This window comes from Carassius carassius, chromosome 4, assembly GCF_963082965.1.
Source record: "Carassius carassius chromosome 4, fCarCar2.1, whole genome shotgun sequence".
Taxonomy (NCBI): domain Eukaryota; kingdom Metazoa; phylum Chordata; class Actinopteri; order Cypriniformes; family Cyprinidae; genus Carassius; species Carassius carassius.
The window spans coordinates 26,447,497-26,471,149 of NC_081758.1; the positions used below are offsets into that span (position 1 = coordinate 26,447,497).

General features: G+C 37.6%; 1 protein-coding gene across 1 annotated transcript; it reads right to left on the reverse strand.

The window, feature by feature from the left end:
• Positions 1 to 124: 124 nt before the first annotated feature.
• Positions 125 to 22,648, reverse strand: LOC132139619 (tubulin polyglutamylase TTLL11-like). The gene is made up of 9 exons (XM_059548101.1): positions 21,273 to 22,648; positions 17,396 to 17,495; positions 16,097 to 16,230; positions 8,398 to 8,973; positions 8,076 to 8,171; positions 7,143 to 7,258; positions 3,950 to 4,186; positions 3,578 to 3,684; positions 125 to 1,292 (listed from the first exon to the last, which is right to left on the reverse strand). Exons 1-9 carry the CDS (start codon positions 21,792 to 21,794, stop codon positions 1,012 to 1,014), a joined length of 2,169 nt encoding a protein of 722 aa, XP_059404084.1. The 5' UTR covers positions 21,795 to 22,648; the 3' UTR covers positions 125 to 1,011.
• Positions 22,649 to 23,653: the final 1,005 nt, after the last annotated feature.

Below are 23,653 nucleotides of genomic sequence, written 5' to 3' on the forward strand. Positions count from 1 at the left end.
CTAAGTATTTGAGACTTGTTTTCTATATATATATATATATATATATAATTTTTTTTTTTTTGAATGGCAGCGTATATATCTGTGTGTGCATATGTAACTGGAAAAGTAAAAACATACAAAATAATATTTTAAATGCAATGTTTATTCAGCATGTCCATAAAAAGTACATCTCAGTCAAGTCTAATTTGTATATGTAGATGCCTGCAGTTGCAATGTGATATTAAATGAGGGTTAAATGATCTGTGTAAATATGTGCTAATCCTGTGAGATGTCCACTTGCATTAAACCACAGCAAACCCCCCTTTTTTCCCTTCTGTCATAATTTCTACATGCAAGAGCAATTCAGTCAGTTCAGAGCTACAGCGAGTGACTCAGTTAATTGAAAAACAATAAATAATAAATCTCTACGGGTATAAATAAAAAGAAGTAAACTTTGAGTGCACTTGGTGCCATGTCCTGGTGTTAACACCATTTCCTAACAAAAGGCCACCGTGTAGTTCTGCCTAGTCTGTTCAAGGTGGCCATTTGAGAAAATTAGCTGCTTTTCTGAAGTGGTGTTATGACAATATTTCATCCCTTTAAGAAACACTGAATCTCGTGACATTAATCCCTGCAGTGATTGATCAACACAAATACTACCCATATCACCTGAAGGTAAGCATACTTTATCAGCAACTCGACAAGTCTTATGCTGTCCGCACATTTAGCACTGAAACGAATGTCTGGAGTGTCAGTTTACTGGCATCAGAACACACACACATGAACATCTTCAGTTACATTTGTCTGTGTAGTGTGGTGAAAGAAAAATCTTTATCCGAGCAGTGTATAAACAATTCAACTTGAGCTATATTGCACAGAGCTAAGAGTGAATGATTTAAGGTTCTCTTCTATCCTGGCTTCTATATGTTATGAAATTAGTTTATTATTCTACCTTCTTTGTGTATTTATTCAAAAGCCCATTACGTTGCCCTTCTGGAAGTTCCTCAGAAGACATGGAAGTGTGTGAGATTGTCAGTTCTCTGTGTTTGCTTTAGCAGAGAGTTGCAGCGGCCGGTGGCGTCGGCGTGTCAGTGCAGGAGAGCTGAATGTGGTTGGCGCTGATGTTTGAGAAGAGGCAGGGTTTGGGTTTGTGTGCGATCGGTGCGTCCGTGGCTTCTCACTGTGGCTCTGGCCCTCGAGGGCCCCTTCACAGACCTCCAGCAGCGAGAGCACCTGCTCCCGCAGAGGTAAAGCCTTGAACCTGCGTGCTGCCAGGTAAAAGAAGGCCTCAATAAATGCCTGAAGACACATTCCTGAAAGAGAGAGAGCTTTGTTTTACTTGATGCTCAAAAAGAGCCACTCACTTAGTTAAAGGAGACAGCTGTGTGTTTGTTTACTCCCGATGTTGATCATGCATTAGCTGGGCTGGTCTGAAAATATGCTTTTATGTTTTGGGGGGAGATCCGAGTTCAAATCAGCAAGATTTATGATACCATTATTATCAGATTGTATTTATTTCTGTTTTTGGGGTTATTGGAGCATTGCAGATTTCATTTTTTTCCCAGTCAAGTAAATACAAATTTTACTGGGGCAGTGGTAAAATGGAAGGGAATATACAAGATCTTTTCTTTCATATTGTGACACAATCAAGTGTAATAGTTTAGTGAAAAATGTAGAGCGGGAACTTATTCATCAGTTGCTGATTGGATTTTGAGATGTGGGTGTTGCACTCAAAAATGTGATGAATGACAGCTTGCATAGAGGAGCTGACGAAATAATTAGAGAGGTCAGGCATACGTCAGCAGAGAGAAATCTCAATTCACCAGATGATCAGGTTATGACATTCCTATTGACATTCTGATTCATTTGCAATAATATCAATAACATACATTTATAAAACAGTTTCTTTAGGTGAATTTAAATTCCATGCCAAATGTACAGCGACTCTGCTATCAGATCCTTCCTTTAATTGAAGTCTATGGGACTTTGCTGCCCATTTTATCTGACAACTACAGGTGAAATTTAAATGAAGTGAGTTATTTGAGCAATATTATGAGTATACTGAGATATTTGAAGAAAAGCAATTAGTGACATTATTTCTGAGCTTTAAGAGGCTTCATTAAGAATTGTACATTTGGCAGATTTTCCCTTCTGCTTGTTTATTAATTAATAAGGCTTCATCTGTGTGTTATTTAGCACAGTTGTATCTCCACTCTGATGAAAATGTCATTACAGTACATTTATGTTCCTGTTAAAAACTTCATCTGTAAGCTCAAATCAGCCGCAGCAAATTTCTCAAGGTCACGTCTGAGCCTGAGAGCCAAGGGAGAGGATTACAGATGGCTTCTTTCTAAAGAGAAAACTTTGTATATTTGAAACGAGAGAGAGAGAGAGAGAGAGAGAGAGAGAGAGCAGTGAAATTCTCTCCGCACATTTCAACAGGAAGGCACTTGATATTAAGGGTCCCTGGGACCCTCAGGGGGTTTGGATGCAGATCACTTGTCTGACTACATATACGGAGCATTAATGAGCCCTCGCTGCGGACAAGATGGAGCGTTGAAAAACATCTCGAGAGAAAAGCGAGGTGGCCTGCTGCGCTGGTCAGAAATATGTGTACACTGAGAATGGATGGCCACAATTAATAAGCAATGCTGTTCTCCAGAGGGAGGAAATGGGTTTCATTAAGCAGACTAATGAGGAACGCTGAAAGAATTCAGCATTATCATGTCAAGGAAACAAACTGAACTCTGGGATGGACAGGAGGGTAAACATTCTGTCCGAGTGACAAGTCAGCATTCCTCAAAAGTATATGGATTACTATTAATGAAGATCATGGCAGCGCTATCGCTCCTCTTCCTCCTCCGGGATAAACAGTCCGATCTATTATTTATAAATATAAACCTTATCCACCAGTTATTACTTTCCTCTCGCCACACAGTTTGTCTTCTGTGAGTATGTGTGTTGATACCCTGCTGCAAGGCGCTAATGACCAAATTCAGTGCAACCTTCCGAAACGTTCCAGAATGCAACTCACATCATTCCATTCTGGCCATTTAGGAGCACAGACACTCAAGTATATATTCATTCTTTCTTTTGATTAGGAGAAGCAAGGCCTGGCATGCATTATTCATCTCATACGTTCCTCCAAGAAAACGATGCTAGCATGATCCAACCTAATGCGCCATCACAAAGAATATTACCAGCACTCATTTAAAAGCAAAAATGACTTGTGGGCACATTAGCTTTGACACACACACATACATTTTACATAAAAGTATATTTTCAAAGTGAAAGCAAAAAAAAAAATTAATAGAAAAGATTGAGGCAGAACTTGAAAATTTGGTTATTTGGCATTAATTGATTGGCCATCTATTTTTCCAATTTACAAGTACTGGGCAAATGAACGAACAAGTGAATTTATTTGTTAATTATCACTCCTGACGATCTCATTTATGACTGCATGCAATGGGAAATGCGCTATGATGAATAGCTGCAAATGTGTCTTTTATCGGAGGCTGTTTAACAGCTTTTTGGTTGTGTGTTGGCCTCGGGAGCAGAGATGTGCTGTAAAGTGCATGATGATCGGTGGGCCACTTGCCTGCCTCTCTGGAGTCAGGGAGCATTCCAGCCCAGCGACGGGTGATGTCGATGTACAAGATGTCTGCTGAAGCCATCGAGAAGCTGCTGTTACTCAGCTTGCAGTTCCTAAAGGAGACACTCCATTAATGTGGTACGTGACACCTGAATGTTGCTTTATTCTGACACTGAAACATTAAGAGCCTCTATAGAGGCAGAATCACACTCATTCCATTTCATTTAGCCATAATGATGATATATATAATATGTTTTTGTTAAATCTGCATGTATTCATTTTACAGATGTTGCTTTCATGGTTTGCATTTTCCCAGCATTACCCTGGCTTTGCTAAAGCCACGATCCACCATTCGACCTACAGGAATGAATGACTTGCCTGATAAAGGTGCGAAAACTGGTCGGACCCAGTCTCATGGTTCCTTTGACACCGAGGAAGCGCAGGAAAATGGCAGCGATGCGTTCCACGATCCGCAAGTAATGAAACTGCTTGGTGTATTTAGGGAAGACTTGCTTTAAACACAAAGATGGAAGAGAATCCGCCATGCCTTCTTTCTCATCACTTCCTGTCTCCACAACAATAGCTTCTTCTGGGGAACCGCCCCCTGTATTTGACCTGTTGGCACAAAAAGGCACAAACACATAAGATTATTATTTTTAGAATATGTTTTTATATATTTTACTTGCCCTGCCAATATTTTCAATGGCACCAAAATCAAAGACTATAGAATACCAAAGACATGTCACTCGTATAGTTTTGAATGGGAAAAAAAATGCAACGCTCAGTATGTCCACTCAATCACAGGAAGCCCCGCCTTCTGAATGAAAGAGCCAATCGCTAATTGGTAAAGTCATGGCGTCACTGCAGTAGCCGTTAGAAGTCCTGGTTACTACTATAACTGAATCCAATGATGAACTGCCTTTAAAAATTATTTTGCATTATTGACACTGTTTTCCTAATGAATGTTGTTCAGTTGCTTTGACGCAATGTATTTTGTTTAAAGCGCTATATAAATAAAGGTGACTTTGACTTTACTATAGAAACAGTCAGAAAACAGTCGCTCTGAGACGTGCTCTTAGGACTGCGCATGCGCTCTGGCTGATCTAGCCTGAGAAATACGCTTTTTATAATGCTATTTGACCAAATGTAACAACATTTATGACAAAGTTTTTGTCAGATCTCTTTGGTCATTTCAAAAATGCAATTTAATCGCAAGCTTAGTGAACAGTTCTGGAGAATTTGATGTTTACAAGTTACTCTCTCTTTGTCTCGTTCCCTTACAGAATATGTATCTCTACTATTGTATAGTTTGTCACATTTTAAACTAAAGATGAAGGGGAAAAAGTCAAGGTCACTTAAAAAATGGCTAGATACGAACAATAAACACTCAAATCATCTGTAAAGTTTGTGGATTGATTTTGTGATAACAGCATAACGCCTAAAAGAAAATCTGTCAAGTAGGAAATTGGAGGACTTCAAACCAAAAGGTTTACAAAAACAGAAAGAAATCCTCAGTGAATAGCATCACAAGCCTTACAATTTTCTCTCAATTAAATCCCTCTTTCGCTTACCCAAGGACAACATAATGAAAATGAATTATTTAACGATCACAAAACCACTCGAGCAGACTGCAGTCCTCTCATACGTGCACTGAGCCCAGATGGCCGAAGAACCAAAGCAGTTTGTTGTGTGTCGATTGTTACTGCAGTTCAGCAGTGCTGTAAGTAACTCTGCACTTTTAGTCCAAGTAGATGAAGGTTGCGGCTTGAGAATTACAGGGTAGAAGTACTAACGACGAGTACTAACGAGATACTACTTAACTAACACACTTAATGGGTTTACCCAAAGACCACAACAGTCTTCTCTCTCACATACAACCTTTAGCACAAATGCAGCAACTTTCGTGAGATGACTGTCTTCACAATCTACTACTGTTGTAATCACAGCGAAAAGCTGTACAAGTGTGTTTATTGCTGCCATACAATTTTACAGAGAATTTTGTAACCGCTCATCACACTCACATAAAAAAAGCTATATGAGTTGGAACCGAGTTTTAACTTGTACAGAGCCTGGAATATTCCTTTAAAATATCACAGCTGTCTCTGTGACTGCCGGAGGCTCTATAAACAACAGTGTCGTGGGAGCAGCCCACTATTAATATAATCTAATAACATACTGTATGCCTAACATATTTATACAAGACAGAATAATATAAAGATGAATTTCCCACAGAAGCCTCTGGAAACGTGCAAGATGATCTGGTCCAACAAGACACGTGATCGACAGCAATAGAGCAGCAGCACAAATATAACTGGAGAGCCCTGTGAGGAATCGGCTGTCATTATACAACACTAGAGAAGACGTTCTGGCTTCGTAAAGCCTTAGTGACTTTGTACTTGTCAGTATTAGCTGTGACAATTGTACTCGGGACAGAATAGCTTCAGAAAGCATCAAAGGCCGTGAATTAGAAGAGTTTGTGAGCGGTGTTAATTCAGACTGCCATCGCAGTATTCAGGTTCACTGAAAGAAAGAAATGAGATGAAAGAGATCGTGACTGAGTATGAAGAACTTTCTCTCCGAGTGGCCTTCGTTTATTCGTTTGTGCCGATATGAGCTTATGTTTCCTCCACCATAAGAGACACTCTAACAGGGGAGATTCTTTATTCGTTTATGTACATTTATCACTTACACACTAACTTTCTCCTTGTAGGAACTGGCAATCTGGAGAAAATGTTTCTTACCGCTTGCAGAGTCTGTAAGCTGTCTTGCTTAAAAAAATAAAATTTAAGACAAATAAAAGTACTCAAATTAACATAATCTAATTTTACATTGATTTGAATGTATTATGTGACATTAAAGATATTTATAAGGCTAGTTACTAAATGTTCTTTTTAGCTTTGTGTTCATCAAGGGATACATTTTCAAAGTAGAATGATTGATCAGAATGATTTCTCAAGATTTTACACTTTTTTTGAAAGACTTTATAATCAAGAACTGAAGACAACAGACACACGAAGAAAACCTTGATTAAACTGTTTTTCATTTCTCAAACACCACAAACCTGTCAACTGTGCTAGATCATTAAAAATGCACATCTAAAGGTTAAATTCGCAGATATTAAACAATGTACACAAGGAGTCTTCTCCGCTCTGAGTGCACATGCAAGTCTCAATAATACTCCGCGCTGACTCCACACTTTCCTCAAAACCAGTGGCTGTCTGAGTTTTATTTCCCCCCAGGCCCAGACACTGAGGTGTCTTTGTACAATGAGCAGCAATAAAAGCTGAATGCATAAGACACACAAACTTGCTCATGGGACACGAGACTGTCTGCATTTCCATGACTGAGAGAGATAGAGGAAGAGTGGCCACACAAGTGTGAAATCCCATCACTGGATTTCCTGAATTTAATTTCTCCGTCTTAAAGGCTTATAACTGCAGCTCAGCAGACCGTTACTTCGACTCCACAAAGCTGAGGCACGGAAGACAAGATGCACTGGTAGGCATGCACACATGCACACAAACACACGGGATCATCGACTGTCCCATAAGCCTTAAAGCCTATGACTCACGTTGTGTGTTGTTTCCTCTGAGCGGGGTCCATGAGCCGCAGTGTGTCTCTGATCACACCCACTTTCACCTCTTCGTCTACTGGACTCGGTACATATTCAAACACACCAGGTGACACCTGAAACATATGGTGCAATGATCAGCATCGTAACAGACTCATGCTTGGTCTCTTATCACTAATATAGTCATTATCAGCTTAGAGTCAGCAAGACCAAATGTTCATCTTTTTGAGAAAAGTTTCTTATGCTTACCATGGCTGTATTTATTTGAGCATAAAAACATTTAAAAAAGCAGTAATGTTGTGAAATCTTACTACAATCTAAATTACATTTTGCCATTTAAAAAATAAGTTTATATTTTTAAATGTAATTTATTCCTGGGATGGCAAAACTATATTTTCAGCAGCAATTACTCCATTCTTCAGTGTCCTATGATCGGTCAGAAATCATTCTAATAGGATAATTTGCTGCTAAAGTAACATTTCTTATTACCAATGTTGAAAACATTTGCTTAGACTTTTTGTGGAAACCGTGACTTTTTTTTTCAGAATTCTTTGCTGAATCAAAGAATTCAAAAGAACTGCATTTATTTGAAATGCAAATATTTTGTAACAATATAAATGTATTTATGGTCACCTGATTAATTTAATGCAGCCTTCCTGAAAAAAAAAATTCTTACTGACCCCAAACTTTTGAACAGTAGTGTGTACTATTGCAGCATCATGTATTTTGGACATGTACTGTGGCAATACCATTATATACTGTATTAAACACTTTTTGACATGTACAATGGAATTTCTGAAATAAGTAACCACCTAAATAATCATATCAAAATATATCAAAGATATCTTTATCTTCAGTACAACCACAGCACATTTTTAAGGTACCGGTGTATTTGAATAATCACATCATGCTAAAAGAGCATCTGCACCTCACCTCATGTTCATGTTCAATCCTCATGCTGGGATTGGCATTGACCTCTAGTAATATAGGCTTCAAGTTTTTCATCAGCAGGATATCAAAGCCCAGGATCTAAAATTGTGACACATCATATTCTATTATTAATTATTTATCGACTTTGAAAAACAATGAAATGCACAAGATTAGGTGTCACCTGGTGAAGGAAAAACACCATAGTTAACACCATATGGGTTTTTGCTCATTTTTCCCAATTGACTGACCATAGTGATGCAGGCCACCTATATGCCAAACACAACACACACACACACACACACAAAAGATTTCATTGCAAATATACCTGAAAACATGTCGGTCCTGGTTTTCCAGGTGGTATATCTGCCTGGTAGTACACCTTCAGTTCAGGCACAAGTGCAATTACCGTCTTGATAACCAAAGCAATAATGTCTGACCAGACCTTCTTGATGTCCACTCCTTTAGATGCCAGGCGATAGAGAATGCTAGAGAAGGTGCGTTTACTGCCTGTGCTGCAGCTGTCGGAGTGGACAAAGTTCCCGCTGTGCACATTAAGGGAGTAGTTGGTAAGGTGCATAAAAACATGACTGAGGTTCTTCTGGCTTGGTTCTTGGTAGGGTTCTGTGCAGAACCTGGACAGTCCCTCTTTAGCAATGTAGATCTCTAGAGGCTCCAATGAACGGACCAGAACATAGAGGCGGATATCAAACTTCAGTTTATCAATGAGCAGGGGTTTCTGGATATAGTCTTGAACAACTGCTTGTTTGATCTGAGCACCTGAGATGACCCGGAGATCAGCAGGGTCACGGATGAGGTAGATGCCGTCACCCTGGGATCCACTGTCCGGTTTAACAATGTAAGTGGGTTTGAGGGTTGAATCACTGTCCTTCAGGAGACGAATCTTAAACAAAGAGGACAAAAGTGGAAGGTGAGCAGTGACATTTGTTTTTTCTAATATGCTTGGAAAAGAACCTGAAGAGGACTTTTACCATCCCTTGAAAAAATGTACCCTTTCAGATCTGAATTTCATTTCAGTGACACAAAAATATGGTCATGCTTTATCTATTTCTACTCTAAATGCAGTCCTTAAAATAAAATAAAAAGTTGAAGATAATTTAATTAACTTCTAACAGCTATTTTAATAGCTAAATATTGAAATACATATGGATATTTCAAGAAAACCATAAATTAAATGTTGTCACAAAATCATCATCTTACCAATATGAGTCCACACAAGTGTCTGAAAGGGTTAACATGAACAGTCAAATTGATGTGGTGTGGTTAACTAGGGGTGACAATGACACACAGTTTTGTGACAATCAAACTGCAAAATCATTGCAGAAATACAGCCTTAGATTCATTTTGCCATTTTTCATATCTCCTGGCCACTAGGTGGCACTGTGCGAAACTATGCAGGTAACTTCAGAACATGGTTGTCATAACAATCCCCGAGTTTGGTATTCAGTGCCGAAGTTATGACGTCACTTTGTAGGCCAACCCGGAAGTTAGCGGCGCATGGGTTCCCTCGATCGAAAAGCCATGCATTTTCCCCATAGACTTTTGGAAAATCGCAAAAAATAAGATCTGTGTTCAACAAAGAGTTATGACCCTTACACGTTTTGTCAATCAAGATAATCTTTACAAACTACTCCAAAATGTATACATTTTGAAGCGTAAATAAAGCCGTCAGATATAAAATGCTAACGGTAAGCTACCAACGGACTACAGCACACCATGGTCGCGGATCAACGTCATCGTCAAGCTTCCTCAAACTTTATTTTAAAAAACACGCTCGCTCATTGTGATCTGCGCTGTGTATGAACACTTATCCACTTCTCCATGAGAATATTGCCTATTCGTTTTTTTTTTAAATGTTAGAAACTAATTTTGTTTATGTGTGTCTCTCTGAATTTTTTTTATCTTTTGTTAATGTTTTATGTAATATTTTGTTATTTTATATAAACCTTAATATTATTTTCTTTGTGATTAAGATTATGATTTATCATTGTGCCCCAAATAAACTTTAAAGATGATCTTTCACTGTATTATGTTTGATTGTATGTTTGCATACCATTTGCTAATTCACCAGAAGAAAAAAAACACGCTTTTACCATCTCAGAAGCACTAAGGTTAGCTATGGCCGTATCAATTTCCATTATTATGTCCTTTTTTCTTAGAGGATAGAAAAACCATAGATCGAGGAGAGAACACTATAAATCTGGACATGTAGAACAGTGCAGCTTAGATGCTGGTTTACTTACCCGTATTGTAAGGGCCAGCATGAGGGACAATGTTTATCGAGTCTCGGGAAGTAAAACTAGGGAGGGATAACATTAGAGGAGTTATAATAGTGTTCTATGTATTTAAGATAACTATACAAACAATCTCTGAACAAGCATAACACAGTTAAATTCCAAACATTTAATATAATAGTTGTATATAATTACATATGTTGAATTTAAAGAGAATTGTCCAATAACATCAACAAATGCTTATTATAATATAATATAAATAAACCATATATGTTCCCTGAATAAACCATATATACTCATTTTATTCACATTTTCTATTTATTTTTACCTGGTAATCCACAAGCCCCAATGTGAGAGCCAGTGTAGTAAATTTTATCTCACATTCACATTACTGTGAGCTGACTGGAGTGTAGTAACAATAGTATACAAGTAGTATACAATAGTTTAACATTTAATTTTTGGTATTTGTCAGACAGGCGACTTACAATGCATTCAGGCTATACATAACAGCGTGTTCTCTGGGAATTGAACTTGCAACCTTTTGCACAGTTAATAAAGTTCTCTAATAACTGAGCCACACAACCTTACAGCAAGAGCTATAGTAAACATCTTTATTTTCATAAAATAAGTAAACTGAAAACAAACTATATACTAATTGCAAAAACTGATCATTCACACAACAGGTCTCTAAAGGGAAAGATGACATTGTTGCTACAATGGGTGGTTGAACATTTCAGGGAGTATAAATGATCTTCCAAAATTTGTCCAGTGGGAACATCGTTTGTGGATAAAAACAAAACAGGGACATTTTTCCCACTGCAGGAAAATGACAGCTGCAGATGCGAGAATGGACTCTGGGCTTCCGGTCAGGTCATCTGAGGATAAATTCAAAATAAGCAATGTTAGTTTTATAAAAGTTACACCTTTACAGATTAAAATTACAAAGTGGGGTGGGGGGAAAAAAAAAAATCACACAATAAAATATGTATTATATTAGAATAGAGTTTTTCAGCATTTACATTAATCTTCTTCATTGAGCTGTCAACGTTTATATAGCACATTAAATATAGTTACTACTAAATACATTTACTACTAAAATAACAAAGATTATTTATTATCATCGTTACCTAATGCCTTAATTAATGATGTTTACAAATACAATCATATTATTTTAAGTGGGTAAAAGCCAAGTTCACAAATATCATGGTGCAGGACCCACCCTTTCTATAATTATATCCAAACTAGTTACAATAAGCCAATAAACCAGGTATTATTTTGAATATTTTAAACAAACACATTTCTCGACGTAACGTTAGCCTTTAATAAAACTGCAGCGGATCTAATCTATTAAACAGTGGCAAAGTAAACAAGCATTTAGATATTTTAAGAGAAAGACAAAGGTATGTTAGCTGTTGATTTGGTTATGAAAAACGTTTATTCTTGCTAGCCTTTTTCACTCCATCTGACCGTCAAAGTAACAATAGCGTGTTAAGCAATATGCACCATTAAAGTTTCGTCGTGGCCACATTAAGGCAGTAAATACGGTGTTCACATGGAAATCATCGTTGTGTGAGCTTACCTTACAGCACCAACCCAGTCTCCGCTGGGTAACATCGGACGGAAAACGAGCATCTTTCAGTCGACGAGTTATGCTTGCATCTCGGGACAAAACAAAACACCATTGTCGAACTACAGTCTCTCCACAGAAATAAAGAACTGGTAATCGGTTACCTTAATATCACAGAATTCTGTGTACAATAATATTTGTAAAAACTACAACTTGAAAAGACTAAATATATAACGTTATGTATATTAACTGAAAGGTAAACTGAACGTGAGGCTGAAACGCGGGCTAGTGAGAGATTTCATGTTTGTCTTGATGACGTCTAAAGTCCCCGCCAAAGGATGTAGTCCCTTTTAGCAACTTGTTAGCAACCACCGTTTTTAAGACACAATAAAGTTTAAAAAAATAACAAGCAGGTTATAACTGGTGTGTTTTATGTCATAGATCAAAACGTGAAAATATTTAGAGGCTTTGTTAACCACAGACCTTATTTCAGGCGATTTAACAAAAACCCATTCAAAAAACCCATAGACTTTAGGGTGAGGGAACCCGTAGCGCTAAAATGCTAACTCACTTCCGCATTTTGGCCTACAAAGTGACGTCATAACTTCGGCACTCTATAGAAGTAACTATACTTACTTACTTAAATAAGTTACTTCTATACTCTTTGCTTTGGTGAGCTCTTTGTCATTTATTTGTGCATTATATAACAATGGTCAGGTTTTAAAAAAAGCTTTTGATAACTTTTTGTTAGGACCATTGGAAGATGGTCTATATCAATTTTGGTGAAAATCAGATGAACTGTCTAGGACGAGTTTGAAAAAGTGTGTTTTTTACATAATGGCAAATATTTTAGGGGTCATATAATGCTTTTTTTTTTAAAGATTATTATTTTGTGTATTTGGTGAAACAGAATATGCTGACATGCTGTAATGTTAAAAAAACACATTATTTTTCAAATGCTGTACATTATTGTAGGTCTTCTATGCCCCACCTCTCTCAAACATGTAGTTTTCTACAAAGTCCCTCCTTCCGACAAGAGCAGTCTGCTCTTATTGGCCAACTGACCCAGTGCGTTGTGATTGGCTGATACACACAGCATCTTCTTGACATAGATACAGACGGTTGGTCTGGGAACGCCCCCGGGAACACCCCAGCACGTGATGTGAATTTAGCCCGTGGGGGAAAACATTGCCTTGGCGCCAATTGAAATACACGGAACAATCACGCCGAAGAGTTGCTGTGTCGTTTTCTGTACCTCCAATAAACTAACAAATTATGAATTGAAGTTATACATCCTTCCTAATAAACATACAGAGCCGGAAAGGAGGACAAAATGGCTATAAGCAATAAGTTGTGAGGATGATCAAGGGAAGTTGTGGAATCCCAAGACTAAGCATGTGTGTGTGTGCAGTCGTCATTCATCACAGGCAGGCTATATTAACATCGTGTTAATTATTAACGTTATCAAAACTGTGTAAGGTTGTTTCAGAAAGTGTAATGCATATATAATTAGCCTTATCATTCTACCTGAAGCAAAACTATGTAACGTTAGCCTAGTGTCGAACATAAACCCACTTAAAAAAGCATGTGGACACGTAACAACTTAGTTTTGTGTCAGAACTTTTACACTTTCATTCATAAATTCACCCCGTCTGTGTTTGCGAAATGACTGAATCGCGGAATTCAGTCAAAAATAGAACTTGCTGTATAAAGCAGAACGTCAAGGATTTGGGCTATTTTTGAATGAATACATCTACATTAGGGCTGTAAAATGAATCAAATATCGATATGGACTAGTGTATATGAATATTAAAGTTAAAAGAGACTACAATTGTTCTACGTGTCTCTGGGAATGAGTGCTCAATATGAGCATTTTTGTCATTCAAATACACACAATGTTCGCTGTGTTTTCCCCCACGCCGACTCCGCCCTCACCACGCCCCCAGCTATGACTAGATGCGGACTGTATTTATGGTTGCTTCACACAAACTGCGGTTACTGAAATCACGCCTTCTTTCTTTGCATGAACACTTGAGCGGCATTAAGCAAATATTTCAATATAGTAATGTAGACGTGGGGCCGTGTTTGAACGAGCCGTTTTAGGGAGGCGGGGCAGAGTCTTAGTGTGGATGAAGTGAGGATAAAGACCACAAGTGTATGTATTACCTGATGTGATACACTTATAGTATTGTAAAAATGCAAGTGTTTACATAACTTTATTTTAATTAATTCTTTGCATTTTAAAATCAACTTCTAAATGTCTGTTCAGTAATCCCTATAACTTGACAATTTTAATTTGTGGTGCTTCTAATTAAGTGATCAAAAGCAGTTCCAAATGCTGTACAAAATAAAATATACTAATCTTTGCAGCAATAAAACGTGTAGCACTTTGTTTTACTACCAAATTATATGTAATATCTTATTATTATTATTAATATTTAACTTACATATTGCAAAGGTTTACGTGACCTATCGCAGTCTTGGCAAAAAGTCTCACGATTTATTTCCAGAACATGATGGGATACACTAAGCCTTGAATACTGCTCTGGAGATTTGTGGATTTAGTGTGTTTTAAGGGCACTGTGCTTTGGCATTTTTAAGATGTGGACAGTCTTGCACACTTACTTCCTGTCACGCGCATGTGCTCTCAAGTGGCCAAGACCCCAAATGTGGGTATTTGGACAAGACAATTGTGTTTACTTGTGAAACACTGTGTAATCTGCAAGGCATAAAACATGCTAGTGCCACCCAGTGGCCAATTTCTTTCAAATTTCTCACTGACCTCTAGGAACACGAGCCAAACAGACCGACCCATTGAGTTTTGTTACGATTGGCTTCCATTAACCTTGTCTAATGGGTGCTCAAACTTGTTTGGCCGATGGCGGCCATGCTTTTTGAGATACGCCAATACTCTCATAGATATGGGTGGCACCTTGGATAAAAACATGTCAGTAGGACATGTTTGCAAAAATACAGCCATTTTCATGTTTTTTGTCCTGTTATAATGCCACCAAATGGTCAAAAATAATTTCAAAATGGCAGAACATTTTTCATGAAGCTATTATGCTTACCTTAAGCCAAGGACTGCAATTAAATACGACACTTGAGTCTAGAACAATATGGTGTAGGAGTTATGAATGACTTTTCATTTTTGATCACTGTTGGGCCCTCTATTGGCCCATTGGGGAGAGTCTTTCCCAGTGTCTCCCCAAACTGTGCTGTACCATCTGGCCAAGTTTCAAATCTCTAGGCCTTACGGTTTGGTCTGCATGATCAGTTTTAGGCCAGAAGAATAATAATCCTTACAAATGCAACAGGGTTTCACAATAAAAATACTTACAAATATAATAGGGTTTCAACACTTCATGTTTGAACTCCTAACAATCAATCAATCAATCACATAACTGATACAAAAAAAAGGTTTATATAAGGTTTGTGAGTGCATGTGACTTTCCGTTAATAACATTATGGTTATTAGGATTGGTAAACAAAGACTCATATTTCCAATTAATGCACTGTTTTCAGCCAGCATGCATCATTAAAGTTTTTTTTTTTTTTTTTTTACAGATCTCTGCTGCCCTCTGCAGCTTTTCTGGTAAAATATAATGTTATTGTGTCAAACACAAGCCCACAAAACTCTTGTCTGTCTTATGCTTAAAATGAAAGATATGTACATATGAAAACAAATACACATAAGTCAAAATTAATCTCAAAAAGAGAAATAATAAGTAAAAACACTCAAAAAAAACTAACAAATTGAAGCACAAACTGTTTTAACCTACTGGAGTGTGTAAGATAAAAACCCCTTTAAGCAGCCCATCTGTACAAATAAAGCGCAAAGCTAAAGTGACTGTAATATGTGGGAGATTAACCGTGTAAATCCAGTAACTACTGTACAAGATCTTGTAACAATCTTGTCATTCACAATTAGTTGTTGCTGGCCACTAAATTGCTTAACCTGGTTTTACTGTGACTCTGTCCTGACCAATTACTACTACAGCAATCTACCTATAGATACACCACTGAGAGAAATACTGCTGGAGAAAGACAGAAAAAAAAGACAATTTGTCATGTGAGTTTGTCTTGTGGGTATCCAGCAAGAAGACATGTCTTCTTTAAATGTCCTCTGGGATTTCACAGATTGATACCGTGTCCTAAACAAGCACACTATCTTGGCTGAGGAGTTTCCCTCTTTGAGTTTGTACCTGTGTGGAGAAGAGTTGGTATTCCTCAGGCAGTATCCAGGAGCGTGGGTAGAAGTTGTACTCCTCTGGGAACAGCTCCTGCATGGTACGAACGGCACGACTCAGGTTTATCTTCCGCAGCATCTCTATCATTCCTGCTGACCGACAGGAAAGTTGATGAGAAAACAGAGTGAAGTCAGAGAGAAACGGCACAGAGGCCAGAGAAGGGCTACAGTTCCTCATTAGCCTATGATCCTACAGGGGTGTTATTCTCTCAAAACATGACACATTTTAGAGCCCTATTTCCCTGCAGTTTTATTAAATCACTTGATCACTTGATTTCAATGGCTCAACAGTGCATGCACAGGCACACATCTTGGAAAGGCTGACCGTGTGACAGCAACTGTCGATAAAGCTATGAAAACAGCCATATTACACCAAACCCATGAGTCAGCAGCACTTGAGACTCCTATATGACATCCCAGTGAACAATACTCACCATACTGTATGATTGATAACCTTCCTCTAAAAGTAAGTAGAGAATGAATGAAGCCTATGCTAACTAACAAATGCATATGTGAGAAAGTTTAGAACTGTTTCTCAATTTTCAGATTTGGTTAAACTAGTTTCAGCAATGGTTTCAATAGTTGCAGTTTTTATGGATGTAATTAGATATTAATAATTTTAGTCTTAGTTTTAATAATTATGTAGTTAAGGAAACAACAAAAAAATTGTTCTTCTAGTTTATCAAAACCACTGAAACAAGAAACCGTATATGTATTTACAAAGGAATCAGAAACACGGGATACAGTACATCACCATGTCGAAATTGATGGGACGTCATCGACCACACAAGCAGGTCCGATCATTCAACTTTGTGGTCCACTGAATTTAGTTTAGTATTTCTTATACTATATTTAAGTTTTCAAATTATTTGTTTTTGTCTATTTTTAATATAGCAACCCTGTATTTAACAGCCCCATCCTTAACGCTTTAAAGAATATGTTTAATGTTGGTAATCTCCTGCTTGCCAAGTTAACTGACCAAAGCTATTATTTAGATATTTATAGTTGAATGGGCTTGCTATGGTATACTTTTCTTACACAAGAAGCAGTTGCCATGGTAAGAAACAACATAATACCTGCTTGTAATCGCAAATGAAAAAATCTCATATCTGAGGCTCTCACAAAACACTGAAAATAAGATTAGGAAAATCTGCAAAAGTGCATATTATATCATTTTATATTTAGATTTTTTAGTTTTTTAATTCTTCCTATTAAACTTATGAAAGATCATGTTTCTACTTTTTATGAAGTTTACCTGGGAACTTGTTGACTTGCCCAGAGACGATGTTCTCATTGTCATGAAAAGAGACGCCATGCCAGTAGATATCACAGGCTGCCCGCCTTCCTATCGGAAACTGCAGGACCAAAAGATGCAGGAGGAAAACGATCAATCATAACACAATAAACATGTCAAGTGTGCAAAACCCAACATTTTTATGACTAAATGTACCAGAAAAATAACGCCTATATTCAGAATGAATAGTTATACTTCTACAACAGAAGTCTCAGTTCCAAAGGCAGGGGTAAGATATGTTACTACCATCATTCATTTACAGGTGAAAATGCAGTTTCAGGTTTTGGTACTGTTTTACTGTGCTTCTTATACATTTCTGAGACCCTGTATATGATGATTACATTGTAAGATGAGTGTGAATTAGGTTATCAAGTTAGTTATTAAGGTCATCAGTCAGAATGCAGGTAGTGTGCTTAGTATAGGCTAGCTTGCGTGTCTTGGGCTGGATTTTGGGAGGATTATGTCACTGTTTAACAGGTTAATGGAATGCAAGGAGGTGCTTCTATATTGGTCACTTGGCATGCGGAGGAAACCAGAAATCTGTGATCAGATTAGGAGTTCATACAGATTTACAGGTATAGCTACAGTTGGTGAGCCAATTTTTCAAAAAAAGTCCTAACAAATATAGTGTAACCTGTCAACAACAACAGATGAGGTTTAAATGGCCCTTGGTATTTCAAATGCTTATGATTCAGTAAAAAAATTTGCTAATTTGTGGCAAATATAAAACATATATACCATTATTCATAAAGTGAAACCAAAGTGTGCATGTGTTCAAAAAACACAGATATATCACAAGCCGTACCAGAACAATAAACAAGTGACCTCCAGTTGCTTTAATCTGAAGTACAGCACATTCTTCTTGCATTATGTTTTAATAAAAAAAATATTTAAGCAAAAATTCTATGATTATTTACTCATCCTCATGCTGTTCCAAACCTGTATGACTTGCTTTTTCATCTGCGGATAACAAAATAACATATTTTGAACAATGCTGGTAATCAAAAACGTTTCAAACCAAAAACCATCGACTTCCAACGTACATTTTTCAAAATATCTTCTTTTATAATCTGCAGGAGCAAGAAAATTATACAGGTTTGGAACGGCATGAAGAAGATGACAAATGATAAAGAATGATGATAAAATGTCCATTTTTTTGTGTGAACTGGGAAGAATCTTTTAAAATAATAACTCAAAGTGGTTTATACAGTTTGAGTCAACATATTAACACCTTATCTCTGTTTGATGCAACATCCAGCAATAAAATTGGTCTAACCTTAACCCTGTAGGGTTGGCAAAGATCTCTTAAACATGAACAAGATTTCATCACTACATCAAAGTGCCGTGGAGAAGGTCAGAAAAAGGAGGACATGCCTTTTCAATCCAATCACCTTGAGCCGTAACTAAATGAAGTTACTTGGAATCATGTAGCAGGTACAAGACACGTGGAAATTGTCACGAAACACTGAAGAGAAAACTTGTGCACCAAGAACTTCAAAAAATAAAAATAAAATAGTCCATAATAAAGGTTTATCTAGAGCAATCTATAAAAACCTTGTACAGATTTTTAAAGTGCTCTTTTATGTTATTGTAAGTTGTTACTCACCATGGTGTTAACACACCAAATAACCAATCTTCTCTCTCCAGGATCATTCCCCCTGTCACATCAGCCTGGACCCTCATTAGATATTTCTCGTGTTACAGACAAATTGATATGTTTACCTGGTCTGGCTAAACCTCTGTGTGTTCATGTATGTGATTGTGTGCTGAGTTGTGTAAACTATGTGCAGTGTGGAGAATCTGTATCAAATCCTTACTAGACTAATCTAAATTTACAGATTACAACAACCACACATGTAGCCCTGCAGTGTAAGCATTGCTGTCCTGCTGTTCTGTTCCATACAGGCATGGAGAGCAGTGGGAATACAGGCATATGGGATTATCCCAGATTTAGTTTAATCATTTACCTCTGTGAAGGCACAACCATATGGTGAAAGTCAGCATTCAACTGTATAACTAGACCTTTATGTGTCTTTTTATTTAGAGCCAAACAGAATCATAGATCCAAATATTTAAATGGTTTCTTTTTCTACAGGCACAAATGCAACTAAATTGTTTACAATTTTCACAACACCATACTTACTACAGACCTCAGATCACAGATGATCTACTGTGATAAGTCTGCCTTTTGCAGTATCCAGTTTCTCAAAAGCCCATCTTAGTTGCACAGAAAACTTCAGCTGAACCCAATAAAGATATCGAATGGGTAATGACAACAACTGCCATCAGTTTGCCAGCTTGTTGACAGACAATTCTGGCTCTTTAGCTCATGTAACAGGTATGAAACCTAATGAGTCTGTATCAAGTGCTTACAGATTATATCATATCTTGTTTCTAACTGTCATAACTATCTTTGGATCTATGTTTCTAAATTAACTAACTGATAGTCTAATAAAAAAAAAATTTAAAACCACTGGTGGGAACTCCTTCTGCCCTTGAATCAGTCTTTGGTGAAGCAGACAGGATAAAAGGTATAACTGACACACTTAAACGTGAAACCGACAAGGCAGCTTTGAATTACAAAGGCTCATTATATTTCAGTGGAGACGAGTAGAACCATTCACTATCTCCAATACACCAGTTGTTGTGCACCACATGGTTTAGTTTGACATCTTATCAATGTATTAATAAGGGTTTCTTTTTTTAATGCAGAGTGACTTCACACAGACAGTCAAGTGTAACCGTGCATTACTCACATGGTGTTGAATGACAAGGTTAAAGACTGGCAATGGCTGATGAAATATTAAGCCTACAAGTCATGAGTAAGTGTTTGTTTACATTGCAGAAGCCTAAAGAAAGGGTAGATAAGTCTAATGGATTCATCTAATGTCGATGTACTAGAATCACAGATGCATTAAAAAAAAGTATAACAAATCTATTTTGTTACAGTGAAATTTTTTGGTTGCATTAAAAGGCTGGAATACGGTTTTTAAAAACTGAATAAGTTTTAAAACACTAGTCATCATATACTTGCCTAGTTGGTTACAGAGGAAAAACTGCATCATACACTACCAGACATATATCACGTGTTTGAGTTCCTCTGACTAGATAGAATTACACGGACAGATCCTCAGTCTCCTTCACACACAATCCAATCTATGCAAAAGTAATGGAGTGTATAATTATTTTATGAATAAATGAGGGCAAAAAAGGTCTACTATACTTCCTGCAGTGGGTCCGATTAGGGTCTTGAGATGTGTGGTTAAGGGTGACTTGAGGGTAACTTAGCCATGAGGATAAGGATTAGATCTGTTACTAGTCTTTTCATTACAGCAGTGAGCTTCTGTACATGTAGAATTGTATCCACTGGTTCTTACACCTTTTAACCAAAACAATGCAACTATTCCTCTGTGGAATATTAAAGATTTAATATAAAAATAAAAAAAACATTTGGACTGATTCGCTAAAAAATCATTCAAAAAAATGTTGTGAATTTTGACTGATGCATTCAGTACTCATTATTTTGAATTGCAAGTGCATTTTATTCTACAGTACAAAAGAAATACAAATTAAATATTAGATTAAATATTAGATGTATTCGATGTAAATATTAGAGGTAAATATTAGAGGTAATTCCAAACACACACACTCAAAATCATTTTACACTAGGTCTAAAAATGTATTAATTTGCGGTATAGGCCTATTTTTAAATAAGAATACCCAAATCCAAAAATAGCCTATAGATGGCACGACACAAATTTATTAGTCCTTGTAATCGGAATGGCAGGTAGATAAAGTTTAAGTTTAAGTGGTGGTCAGGACACAGGGGTTTTCTCACCTCTTTCCACTTCAGCTGTCTGATGCTCATCTTCAGCGCCTCGAGAGACGTCTTTGCCTTGGAGGTGTCTACCGTCACAGCTCTCCTCTTTTTGGACGCTTTGCTCTCGCCTTCTTTGCCGTGATGCTCACATTTCCCATCTGTGTGTCTCGGACATGACTCAACGTGACCGTTTGCCGCCGTTTTAGCCTTTAAAAGCCTCGCCGTTCCTTTAATGTGAAGGTTTGGATCATTGCTCACGCGGCTCTGTCCTTGTGAAGAGTTTGACTTCTGCGCAGTCAGATCCGCAAGCTCTTTAACGTTAACCTGTCTCTCGTGACCGTCTCCTTTGCTCCTACTTTTACTCCGACTTCTCCCGTTAATGCTACTTCTGGACAGGTCTCTCCGTGCCATAAAGGCAACTTCAGCCGGGATTGAAGGGACTGCGGCCGGGGACAGCTGCTCCTCGTCGGCCGCGGCCTCGGCCTCCTCCTCCTTCATCTGCTGGAGCTCAATCTTCACTCTCTCGTAGTGATCGCTCATAGTGTTAGTTAATGGTCGGATTGTTTGTTATGTCATCTAGGTTTGGTGAATATGTCAGGACAATCTACTAGCATTAGGTGCTAACGTGGACCAGCTGCTGCTGTCTAAACTAAGGCACAAAAGCTGAAAAGTAGTCTATAAAAGCCAACTATTAAGTCTGATAAATTGTCTTGAAGACGCACCGACTCCATAATTACAGTCAGATTATTATATAAACCTTATTAACTCAGATAACAGATAGCACATCACTACTGAATGTTTTTGATGGCGATCTAACGGGGCAGGAGTGGCTCGGGGCAAGAGCTGTCCAGTGTCCTTTTAATGGGAAAATGAGGTTATTAACCGCCTATAATAATACCACAAGCTGCATATAAACACATTTGTGCCTAATTCATCCCATTCTCTATAGATCAATTCTCAACTAACAGCACATATCGCGGCATATATACGGAGGAGACGAGCGCAGGTCATGGTTGGGCGCATCTCCGCATTCCCCCTGTCAGTTTCGGTCAGTTAAAGCCGGTGAAGTGCACCGACTGCTCTCGCGCGTTTAAACGGACGTCGTGTCTCCAAATGAAAACGTCGGGTGCGTTCCGTTTACCGGCTGTTGTCTAAGACATGGCAGAGTTAATGCAGCCAGACAGGTAAGGTGTCAGCTGATGGCCAGCGGACAGTCCAGAAGTGAAGCTCCCGTGTCCTGTTGCTGCTGGTGTTTTGGTCCTGTTGACAACGCAACACAACTGACGGAAGCCGTAGAGGTACACGGCGGCAGCATATTGCACTAAACTAGAGCTGTACGCGAAGCGAAAAATCATGTACCAGAATCAGCGTGACGGTGGACGGGAACAGAACATTTTGTTTCTCTTTCTCTCAGTTTATGGGTATATGGGTCAGTGACGTGACGCTACTTTTTTGTGTCCATATGGTTTAATTAAATTTAAAAAGGTTAATATTTAAAAATAAATGTGCAAATTAATTGCATACATTCTCTTTTTTTGTGGACCAAGTAAAAAAAATCTGGTTATGATTCATGTTGAAGTAATATTTGGGGGAAGAATGCAAAATGTCAGTGTGGCGTAACCGTAAAAAAATTGTACCAAATAAATTATCTTGTTTAAAAAAGGTGAAATTCTCAATAAAACACCAGATCAGCTAGTTTGTCATAATCTAACATAAGTAATATGTAATAGTAAATAAAAGTAAATGAAGCATCATTGTTCTGAATATTTTAATTAATTTGGGGAATTATGGGAGTTAAATCAAATTCCTTGAGGTTCAAGGCGTGTAACCACCATTCAAGGAGCCATTTTGTTAATATTTTGCAAGAATATCATGTGACAGGAAATTCTATCACAGAGAATGACCTCTGGTGATACTAACTACTGCATGCAAATGTTAGTAACTCTCTTTAGAATGTGAGATAATTTAAAATTGTTAGGGTATGGTCAGGCACTCTTAGGTACACTTTGGTATGACCTCAGGAATACATTGATAATTCATCATTATTGTAAAAATGAGTATTAACTTTAAAAATTACATTTAAAATATTCCCACCAAGGTCATGTTCTTACATAGGTGGCCATGATAATGCCTGTCAAATTAAATTTTATATGGAAATGTCAAGTGGTGTAACCAGTTACACAATTTGACTGCAATTACAAGCCTTTCTGTTAGGGGCCGATTTAGTCAAATATCCCTAGTTTATGATGTTGATTAAAGATGTAATATAAACTAACCTACTATTAGAAACTATTTTTAAGTATTTAATGCTTCCTACTACTTGTTTCGTGTCAACTTTAAATGCAGGTACTGGCTTGGAGCTTACTTGAATAATGTAATGATACATATGAAAAACTACA